This window comes from Quercus lobata, chromosome 6, assembly GCF_001633185.2.
Source record: "Quercus lobata isolate SW786 chromosome 6, ValleyOak3.0 Primary Assembly, whole genome shotgun sequence".
In the NCBI taxonomy this organism is placed as follows: domain Eukaryota; kingdom Viridiplantae; phylum Streptophyta; class Magnoliopsida; order Fagales; family Fagaceae; genus Quercus; species Quercus lobata.
In genome coordinates this window covers 52,741,166-52,752,610 of record NC_044909.1, presented here as the reverse complement: position 1 = coordinate 52,752,610, position 11,445 = coordinate 52,741,166, and the positions used below count along the sequence as shown (strand labels likewise).

The following is an 11,445-nucleotide window of genomic DNA, read 5'->3' as shown; positions in this document are numbered from 1 at the left end:
CACGCATCAGTCTCAATATTTTATCCCACAATTTTAACATGGGAATGTACCCTCGCCAGACCTGGCCATGCTTTTTCACTCGCTAGACAAAAAAAATCAAACCACATTTATTTTTCTCTTTCTTTCTTTCTCTCTCTTCACTCACTCTCCGCCTCTCTCTCTCGGCTCAATGTAGTTTTGGAGCTCTTGAGTTTGCGCAAATTTTAGCAAGAGGAGGTGGTTGATCTCACCAGTGCAGAGAAGGAGATTTTTGGACGGCATAGATTGACCCACAGACTCGTATGATGCCTTTCTCTCTCTCTTCCCCAAATTTTATTGATTTTATCAAGGAGGAGATGGACTGCGGCTTGTGGGTGTGTGTTTGGTGGGCTGCAGACAAGTGGTGCAGGTGTGTGGCAGAGACTTAGAAAGAAGAGATGGATTATCGATGTTTTGGGGATATGAAGGAAACAGGTATGTTTGGAGGAGTTTGTTGTAAGTGGTGGACTTGCATCTTTTAATTTTTCTTTTTTGATGACTGATTATTGGCTTTGAGTGGTATATTTTATAATCTCTGTAATCCTTGTTGGTATTTTCCAATTTTGAGAGTTGTTGGAGGCTCTTTTGGTAACTGAATTTCTGGGTTTTGGTTGGAAATTCTTGCTTGCTTTGTGAAGTTTTCGAATTTTGAGTTATTGGGTAGTTTCAATTGATGGGTTTATCAATTCTGAATTTTGAGTTGTTGGGTAGCTTTGTGAAGCTTCTGAATTTTGAGTTGTTAGGTAGTTTTAATTGATGAGTTTATTAGTTCTGAATTTGAGTTGTTGGGTAGCTTTGTGAAGTTTCTGAATTTTGATTTGTTGGGTAGCTTTGTGAAGTTTCTGAACCAACAACAACATTCTAGCCTTTATCCAACACTTAAAAATCAAATATCTTTGCTTGTAAATAGGAATATATTTGAGAAGAAACCCCTTTTTGGAGCCACTACAGATTTGTACATCTAGAATTAATTATCAGAAGAACCTTGTTAGCCAACCTCCATACAGGAGCTTCCCCACGCCATCTCCCTTCGTTCCTAACAGAGGGTTAGATAATAAAGTCTGTTAGGTGTTGAATTGAATTAGAAATTTGGTGGGTGTTGGATCAATAAATGAAGCTTTTCCATTTTGAGTAACAGACCTGGGATTGAATCAAATGTATGCTAAGAAATCTTGAAAAGTAAGATGGGTGTGTGGGTTTGTATGTTTGTAGAGGTGTTGGTGAATTGGTTCTCAACCTCATCCAGTACTCACCAATTATAAGCATTACTAGTTGCAACCTGGAAATAAATCATACTACATTACCCATTAACTTCAATTGGGTTTGTGGGTTTGTATGTTTGTGCTTTTATTCTCTTTTTTGATGACTGGGTTTAAGATGAACTCAGCTTTAATGTTTGATTGTTTTTCAAAAAATAAAAAGGTATCAAGATTGCACACAAAGATCATAAAAGTTGAGAGAAAAATCTGTATGTGCATTATATTGAATTAATTTAGTTACAAGAGGCTCTGTCCTTATAGATGAGAATCAGAGGTAAGAAAGAGAAAGAATGACATCTAGTAACTATATCCACTAATCTAGTAACTAACTTCATCTAACCTTACATGTCTTTTAGTGTCATTACAGGAGAACAACCTGTAGTTTAGACAGAATGTCTTCTTCTTCATTCTGCAGTAACTTCAATTCTGAAGCAGCTTCAATTGTTGTTTTGTTCTAAACTTCTTTAGTTAAACTTCAACAAAAGGCTTTAATGTTTGGTTGTATTTATGTCCTCTACTAATTTGCCTATCCTTGTGATCCTTTTGCTGCTGTATGTAAAGTTGATTTGCCTAACTTCTTATCATATTGCTGCTTTTTATGTTATTGTTATTAAGGAATGGATTCGCAAATGCATGGTGATTGTAACTTCACACAGCTCTTAGAATAGGGGTCTATCATGAAAATTGAATTTATGATGGACTCTCCAAAAGATGAAGTGCATACCCAATAGTCTCCACATGAAGTTCAAATGGAATCCATTACTAAGAAGACACAATGGGGTGGTAATTTTGGTCTAGAAGAAGACTGTCTCATTGTGTCTGCATGGCTCAATACTCATTAGATGCAGTGCAAGGGAATGAACAAAAACACAAAACATATTGGAATAGAGTTTGGGAGTACTTCAATAAAAAGACATTTACATCTACTCGTAATGCAAACTCTCCAATGAATCGTTGGTCAACAATTCAACTCCAAACTAATAAGTTTGTTGGGATCTTAGCATCAATTGAGATGGTTAATCCAAGTGGTGTGAATGAGCAAAACAAGGTAAAAAATTGTTGCTCAAAGTAGTGTCAATGCATTAATGCACCATTACTGTCTATTCACTAATCCAATTTTTATTTGTCAATTTTTCAGATTATTAAGGCAAAGGAAGCGTATCTAAAGGTCCAAGCTGTTCCATTCAAATTTGATCATTGTTGGAATATCTTGAGGCATCAACCAAAATGGTTGGAACTTGTAGCAAAGCCTCAGAAGTCTCAAACGATAAGAAGATCAACTGCAACATCTTCTCCTTCTACTCTTTAATCAATACATCTAGGGGAAGATGAGGTCTCCCATGCTTCCTTTGTAGACTTGGAGAGACCACCTGGTAGGAAGGCTGAAAAGAATGATTAAATAAATGAAAAAGTAATGATAGTTTGATTTTGAATCTTGAAGGGATACTGAATGACATGGCAGAAAAGAAGAGCAAAAAATATGATGAGAAAAATGATGTTCATGAGAGGGCATATTCACAAACTCAAGAACTCATAGAGATTAAGAAAATGAAGCATCAAGAACTGGTGGAGATAAAGAAAATGGAGGTTGAAGAGTTGATTCGTGTTAAGAGAGAGAAGCTTCAATTAGAATGAATGACGAAAGAATTGGAAATTACCATGATGGATACTACAAACTTGGATCCAGAGCAGCAACAATGCATTTGCCAACTTTGCCAAGAACTCATTCAACATCAAGAGAAGAGAAATTGGGGAATATTGTTGCGATGTAGCACACTAGTCATATAACCTTTTTGTGCAAGGATTTTGTTGTTAAGGTGTTTCTAAACTTTTCAGATTTTGTTGTAGAGGAGCATGTGCACTATTTGGTCCATCCAGATTTTTGTAATCTCTCATATGTGATTGGAGTTGTCTTTGTCTATCTCTTAGCCTCTCTCTTATTGTTTCTATCTTGTCATTACCTTGTTTATTTTGGTATTTAGTTATGCTACTATTAAGTATAAAAAATTAAACAAATAAAAAACTTGTCAAACTTTGCAAGTTTTATAAACTAATCATTCTTTTAATGTCTTATTCTTGTTTTGTTTTGTTTGTAAATATTTATTGATATTGCAAAGGAAAAATAAAGGTGATACTATACATTTTGAAATATAAACTATGTAAAATTATTTGTGGGTAATACAAGACATGGTCAAAGGGATTTGTTGGGTGGTTGGGGTACTAGAGACATCGACATAAAATTATTTGCACACACAATACACACAAAAACCTTTTGAATTGAAATCAGGACTAGTCAATTCAAAAACTGAGAGATGTGTACTTCGTGTGGTAAGACTGCTCTAATTTTATTCAGGGAAAACAGAGAGGAGAATCTTAGAAGACTTGACGTTTTAATATTGAAGATAAAAAGGATTATCTTCTAATTTAATAGTTATACACTTGATGAACCAAGGATATGTGTTATAAATTTCGTCAGATGGGACCAATCATGTGGTAACTTTGAAGGCTTTTGTTATCTTAACATGGTCATTGAATAATATAGGCACGATTCCTATAATGTAAGAATAGCATCTGAACTATACAATCCTTTATAACTTTAAATGTTGATGTCGGAAGATTTCTCTAACTAGCAAAATGCAATATATCATTCATTTGGACCATTAACAGAGTAGAAGTTATTTCAACAAACAAAAACCAGTGGAATAATCTCCTTTTTTTTCACGCACTCTTTTACTGACCAATTATTGTCCGGTAAGCATGGAACAGACAGCATCAAGTAATAAGAGGTTCACATCAAAACCAGTAATAATCAATCAGGGCAGGGACCCAAGTGCGTGTTAACTAGATCAAAGCTCCCTCATGCTTTTTTAATCACCAGATTCACCACACTGATCAATTTATATGAAACGATATGTGCTGCGCCCATCCTATAGAACGTGTCTCTCACAAGCATGTGAGCCCTAAGTTTTCCTTATGGATAGCTAAGGCTTGTGACCCAGGCTGCACATTAGTTTCCATTCTCTTGGAAGCCATAAACACCGCCTCCTGAATCTTAACGAGTCCACTGCAGGTACCAGCCAAAGATTTCAGAGGAATTTTAAAATTGAAAGTTGAAACTTATAATGACTCTAAATATAAATAAACCTTGTAGTATAAATGGCTCAAGCCTACTAGCTTTTGACGAAATTGGCTAATGTCATGACGTGTATGACTTAATACCATGAGCTCCGTAACTTATCTTTCACCCACCAACCCACGAGGCCGTTCGTTGAATGATACAAATCACAATGATGACAACAATAAAAGAAGACTCAAATAATAACTATAAAGAAAGGGGTCAAATAAATAAGTACATGAATTGTAAAAATTATTGTAAATTGCTATTGACCTTATTCCATTGGTATTGACAGAAACCTCGTTGGAAATTGCCTTCTTGTTTCTCCATGATATAATTCTTACATATACTCTACATTGAATTGTAAAAAAGAAAAAAAAAACTGGGAAAAAAGAAAATAAATAAATAAAAAAGGGCTTGTGTGGCTGCATGCAACTCTTCCAGGAAGAGTAACTGAATACTGCCAAAATGTTTCTCCTCCCTCTTGATATTGAGGTATATCATGCTCTCTTTTAATCATTCTTTACAATATCTGAACCTTTTCACGAACCAATGTAGCGTTTTTACAAAAAGAATACAAGATATATTGAGACCACACCTGCAGTGAGCAGCTAACACCATTGCTGCTGAGTTGCAGTAGCAGATAATCCTCATGCAATAAAAGAATACTTACTTATTATCCACTTTTAAGAAAATGAGAATCTTGAGAAAAGAGAACGGGATCCTGGACCATCGCTTGCTGGGCTTGGTGGAACATCTGTAGAGGCACGGTATGCTTGCTGACACTTGTGAATCTGCATTTGCATGCAACATGCAGTAATTAACAGATGGTTGAAGATACTGTACTGAACCTCATTGCCACTTTTAAGAGAGCAATTTCTAATATATGCTTGAACACATCCTAGAATAATGTACTGAACGGCACTGCAGCATCACAGCTTGAAACCATGTCAGAAAAGACATACATGACTTCAAAAAGGTCAACAAATAGGTACTTGCTCATCTTATCTAAATGCACTTCTGAAGTTTTATGCAAGTTTTCTTCCAAGGAAACATAGTGGATTGACAGGTTTGGAATGATTACTCATAATGCTATTTTATGGCCCTAGGCTACCATCTTTGCCTACTAGCCAGGCATTCATATTTACATACTATACTATGTTAAGGGGCAGCTTACCATGACTTATTTCATTATACAAAATAAAATAGAGACCGTGACTTAAATCAGAATACCCTATAAAACTGGAGCATCTAATACAAACTGAGAATTTTACCTCTTCAGGACTAAATTGAAGCAGCATTCCAATCACAGGTAGTAGCGCCTCCACTTCACCTGTTATGGCAAAAATAATTATAATTAAAACTACCAAGTTTTCTGGCATCACCAACATACATACTTTCATCAGCAAAAGTGAATAAAATTCAAAAATTACTTTCGTGATTATAACAGCTAATCTTCAGAAGAGATACCTGTTTCAAGAAGCTTTAAGATAACATTTTTCAAATACGTCATATCTACCCCTTCCCTCTTCTGCATTCTTTCCATGTTGCGAAGCTCAGTCTTCAGCATGGCTTCCTGCACTCATTATGTTCAAACTTCTATTATAAACTAATGAGAAGCTCTGCTCCCCTCCCCCCACTTCCGAATAAAGAAGAAAGAAGGCAAAATTGCACGCATGGAAAACACTTCTTTTTTTTTTTTTTTTTTTTTTTTTTTCAACTTCCCTACATATATTCATAGACATGTAATAATCCTGTACTTCCATTTTATCAACCTCACATTTTCATTTCAGCTGCACTAGTCTCATAAAAATGTTTCTTGGTAGCCAGCATTTCTTTGCTGTCATTAAATACACAAACAACTGAATCTGCAAAAATTCAGACAACTGTATACCTGTTGGCTATGGAGACGATTCTCACGTTCAAGCTCTTCAATTTCCTCCTGAATTGAAACGAAAATCAGAAACAAAACTGGGAGAAAAAAACCATTAATTTAGATTTCATCTGACATACTTGAAGTGCTAAAATATGCCGTTGTGATTGTGCTAGCTCTTCCTCTCTCTGAGCTTGCTGCCTTGCCAAAAGCTGAATTTCAAAAGAAAAATCACCATCAACCAAAATTCTACTTGCATGCAATGCATGAAACAAATTATTCTAAAGATGTACCAATTAGCAAGCATCCATTCATATTAAAGAGAACTTTGTGTATTTGATACAAGTTTCCCAGGAAATTGTCCATCTTCATTGGAGAACTATAGTGATACAGTTTTTTTTTTTTTTAAACAAAGGCTATTGTGATATCCATCATTATTCAAAAGCATAAACAACAGCTACTTGAACATTATCCACAAAATCTTCAATTAACTAATGAATACAAAAGTTCATCAAGATATAAAGCCTAGGTGGAAGCAGGAAAGTTGAGGGAAAATGTAAAGAACACAAGATTAGCATACAAACTGGTGACAAAATAAATAAATATTTCTAGTTTGTGTGGACTTTATCTACACCAGCTCACTTCTTCAGGCACATAAATTTTTCCATCAGAGCTGGTTAAAAATTGCAGCTCTATGATATAATTGGCTACCTGCTAAATTGTCATAATAAATGCATTTGGAGACTCAACAAAGTACATTTTAAATGAGAACAGATTTTTTGAGAGAAATGTTTATACCAGAATCTGCTGTTCTGCTGCAGAAGTGCTTAAATTCTGTGCATCCTGCTTTTGCATGGCTGATAATACCAGTTAGAGAAAAAGGATATGTTAAAACCTCACCAGCTACCCCAAGGGTTAAATTTGTTATAGATTGAGAAAAGCTTTCAACTTATATTTAACTAATACAGATGCTGACAAGTGGTAGCAGGAATGGGTTCATACCTGTGTAGTGATTTCCATTGTGATCAACCTGAGATTATTAATCACATTGTCAGGCCAAGGACTAAAATATTAAAACCTAAGTCATGGGAAGTATTAAGAATATCAGGTGAAATTTAACAAATATTTTAAGAAGACAAAAGAAGGAAACGGACAGGTGGTCTTGATTCTAAAGATTGATGAAGATCCTTATTGTCATCAAGAAGTTTATAGATTTCTTTGTCCTTCTCCTCAATCATTCGATCAGCAAGATCACGAAATGTATCATGCTCTTCCTACAAGTTATGCACCCAATTAACACAAGAACAAAAATATAAATATACTGACAATTAATCCAAGCCCAAATGCAACAAGATACAAGATATAAGGTACCTTCAATCTTTTATAACGTAATTTGAGCTCATCCAATTCTTTTTGTACATCCTGTCCAGACGATGCTTCATTTTGAGCCTTCAGTCCCTCACATCTGACTGTAAAATTAAGTATAACCTTTTTGAATACTTAACTGGTATCCATATTTCTATGGATTGGAGAAAAGGAAGGAAAAGATGGTAAGAATCATCTTTATTTGACTTAGCATGGATGTCTTACTTCGCCATGTTTCTTCTATATTTTGAAGGTTCATTTCCCATGTTTCCTTATCTGATTGGTGGCTAGCATTAGCAGAATCCAGCTTTATTTCTAAGCTCTTGATCTGCTGCTTGGCATTGTCAAGGACCAACTCTCTGGAATAAATATGTAATTGAAGAGTCAAATCAGACTTCTTAGTACGTAAACCAAAATTCAATATATTTTAAGCAAAAAATACTGGTAAATTAAAATTTTCAAATGTGGGAGTTCTGAAACGAATATAACATATAAATTAATAAAAGTTCTAATCACAATAAAAGTAACAGCCTGACTAGCGAAAACATGCATATCTTTCTCACACATCATCTATTCATCATTTAACTCTGCTTGAGTCTGTGCTTAGTGTCATATATTTTGTTCACAGTTGGTCCCAAGCCCCCAAAAAGGAGGAGAGTTGAGGTAGGTTGACAGCTAATGTAAAATTTAGTCAGCTTTGGATCAATTGCTCATCATTTATTTCATGCTTAGGAAAATATTTTATACCAGCATTATCAGCAGATAAAGTAAGGAGAGTTTTATTTATTTATTTATATATAAGTAAACCAAACTGTAGGTAAAAAAGTAAGGAAAGTTTCCCATATAAAGAAATAAACTGAACTAATGACCACACCATCACCACCCCCCCCCCCAAAAAAAAAAAAAAAAAGAGCCGGCAAGACAGTATCAGCACCTTTCTTTGAGTTCTTTATCATGATTAGCCAAGGCATCCTGAAGATTTTGAAGGACCCTATCCCTTTCTGCAGATACAGATAATACTTCTTTTTCAGCCTCCTACAGGATCAACAAATGCCAGTGATTTTAACATATGTCTATAATGATCCAGTCTTTACTTCATATTATTAGATAAAAGTATAACCACATACTTTTAGTGCTTCCTCAAGAACTTTAAGCTGTTCAGAGTCTTTAGCTGCAGCTAGCTCTGCATCCTTTTTTTGGAGAAGTGCATGAGCGCGAACCTTGTAGGAAGAAAATTCACTTTCAAGGCGGCTGATCTGCAAAGATTTATATAGAGGTCAGGCTATAAATAAGAGAATATTTAAAGCTATGACGCTTCACAAAATTGAGTAGTAATTTCACAGGGTAGCTAAGCAAGAATACTATCATCAGCACACGTGTGTGACTACGTGTGTAAATTGTCTCTGGTGGGGAAAGGTTCCTGGTTTGCTGAACATACAACCCAAAACCACCAATTTGATAACTAGGTGAACAATTTCCCAAGATGAGATCCAGGAATCCAATGCAAGAATAAAAATTTCTGTCAGTATCTTTCTCCAAAAAATGTACATTGCCAACTCCTAACAAGAATAGAAGTAAAAAATGCCACTTATCAGAAGGTAGAGGGTTGGGTGTATCACTATTTCAAGGCCCCAGTAAAAGAGACTAGTTTCTTTAAATTTTTTAAACCAATGGTAGTAACAAGTGCCTTTAGCCAGTAGCTAATGGAAGTTGGATATGCAAGGAACTGTAGCACCAATATATAAATGGTGTAGAGCCATACTCCCAATGCATCAATACTTATTCTACTTCTGTTAAAGCACAATATCAATGAGACATACAACTATTGTCCTCTGGAACCGGTGCTTATGATACAGGAATACTTTCCTGTATCATAAGCACCGGAATACTTTCCAGCAGTTGGCAGGCCAGAGCATACCCCAAAATCTGCATTGCACCGGAATACTTTCCAGCAGTTGGCAGGCCAGAGCATACCCCAAAATCTGCATTGCATATGCAAATTTCAGGGAATTGTGACTCAATGGCCAAGAGAAAAAGAACATGCCTTTAAGATTAAAATAATTGGGCCCTCATCAGTCATCACAGACATATAAAGGTAAAATGAAAAACATTTTGAACAATAAAGATGTAAAACATATCGTTATTCATTTCCTTACCTGCAGCATTGGAGCTATATTTCATCCTCTCTCTCTCTCACACACACACACATTAAGAATGAGTTCAGAAATCATGGAGGGAAATAAGAATAAATTGATACCTCCTTTTTGGCAGCCACTAATTCTGCATCTTTAGCATTTAGGATCTGGGCTTGTGCAGACACATCAGATTCCAGCTGGCCTGCCCAATAAGAAAAGCATGAACATTCACTTCACATATATGGGTAATCTGATAAAAGGAAAATAATGGATGCAAATATACTTCTCATTTTTGCAACTTCAATTTCAGCACGTATGCAATTACTCTCAGCAAGTTCCAGTTTAGTCTTAAGTGCCTGGGAGGCAGCTTCCCAGCTCTCCTTTTCTTTGTCCTGAATAACAATAAATGCCATATGAGCGTAGAAAAGAAATACATATGCATGTCTCTAGCTATATAAATGAGATAGTCATAACAACTTCACAAAGTTTTGTCCTGAAATAAATTGCCATGTAGTATCCTTTCTTCTAATTCTTTTCATTTTAGGAAGCCCACCCCATCCTAAAGAAGCACAAAGGGAAACCCAGAACTTGTGTTCAGCTAATAAATACTCCATCCTGTATTATTGGTCCTGTTGAGTAAATCCAACTTCTCAACTATTGAAAGGAACATAATCTAATCATTTTCTTTCAAAAGATACAAGTTTCTAAAATTACCCTCTTTATATAAACCTCAATATTGGAGGCTGTTTGGTAGCAATTCTAAAGAATTTATTTAAAAGTAAACCTTTTTTTTTTTTGGATGTTTTTAAAACAAAAATGTGTTGGAAAATTTTATTATTATTAATTTTTTTTGAGATAAGCAAAACCAAAAAAACTTGTTTGGTAAAAAAGCCTCTAAAAAAAATTTGTTGGTGCACAACCAGCAATAATCAAACACAAGAGCAACCATCCATGGTAAAGCATATTTCCACAAACCAGCAACACCACCTCAAAGTCACCATCACAATCCACCCATAAGAGCCACCATCCACAGTGGTACACAACCCCCCAATCCCACAAAAACCAATTGGCAAACCCCAATATCCCACCTCCATCAAGGTCCAGATAGCAAAAACCCCAATCGAACGCCATAATAACAAAAACAAGACTTTGTCGAACACCAGGGCAAGGCTTGCTGGGCGTCAACAACTGGAGCCAACTATATACTGTGCCGCCATTGAGAACACTAGAAAGCCACCTCATGGAAACCACTGAACCAAATCGATAATTATAACTAGACTGAGTTCATCTCAAGACGAATTGCACACATCCATCAGCAAAGCCAGTACACATGGCCATCACTGAAGCCATACCTAATTCTCTTCCACACAGCCATTATCATCCAATAGACAATGGCTAATGAAGGAGACGGAGAGAGAGAGAGAGGGAGAGGGAGACCTAAAATTAACCATAAAAGCCACCTCCCCTTTTAGAAAACAAAAACCTAATCTTGAACACATCTAAAAGGTGTTGTCTAAAAACCCATATACACCAAAAAAGGCTTTTTATGTGGGACACAATATTTTTTTGTTTTTAAGTGGTGGAAACACATTTTAAAAACTATAACCAAACAAACTCTTGATTCTTCATTATTGTGTTCACTAACATTTCAAAAATCAAAGAAGACATTTCTGGGCATCC

The 11,445-nt window shown here is 35.6% G+C and overlaps 1 protein-coding gene and 1 long non-coding RNA gene across 5 annotated transcripts in view; one reads left to right on the top strand and one right to left on the bottom strand.

The window, feature by feature from the left end:
• LOC115950712 (protein GRIP-like) overlaps positions 1 to 11,445 on the bottom strand; it is a 51,906-nt gene that overhangs the window by 33,904 nt on the left and 6,557 nt on the right. For 3 of the 4 annotated variants that reach the window (XM_031067947.1, XM_031067948.1, XM_031067944.1), the window contains exons 9-20: positions 10,049 to 10,157; positions 9,888 to 9,967; positions 8,758 to 8,886; positions 8,565 to 8,665; positions 7,856 to 7,989; positions 7,637 to 7,734; positions 7,420 to 7,539; positions 7,268 to 7,295; positions 7,064 to 7,122; positions 6,406 to 6,477; positions 6,287 to 6,334; positions 5,863 to 5,968 (exon numbers count right to left, since the gene is read on the bottom strand). In XM_031067947.1, coding sequence (XP_030923807.1) covers positions 5,863 to 5,968; positions 6,287 to 6,334; positions 6,406 to 6,477; positions 7,064 to 7,122; positions 7,268 to 7,295; positions 7,420 to 7,539; positions 7,637 to 7,734; positions 7,856 to 7,989; positions 8,565 to 8,665; positions 8,758 to 8,886; positions 9,888 to 9,967; positions 10,049 to 10,157 — 1,084 coding nt within the window. Of the gene's footprint in view, positions 1 to 4,635; positions 5,187 to 5,666; positions 5,726 to 5,862; positions 5,969 to 6,286; positions 6,335 to 6,405; positions 6,478 to 7,063; positions 7,123 to 7,267; positions 7,296 to 7,419; positions 7,540 to 7,636; positions 7,735 to 7,855; positions 7,990 to 8,564; positions 8,666 to 8,757; positions 8,887 to 9,887; positions 9,968 to 10,048; positions 10,158 to 11,445 lie in introns of those variants that run through there. The other variant, XM_031067946.1, reaches the window with a different exon arrangement.
• Positions 169 to 3,331, top strand: LOC115950716. The gene is made up of 2 exons (XR_004083098.1): positions 169 to 2,325; positions 2,416 to 3,331. It is a non-coding gene; the product is annotated as an uncharacterized LOC115950716 (long non-coding RNA).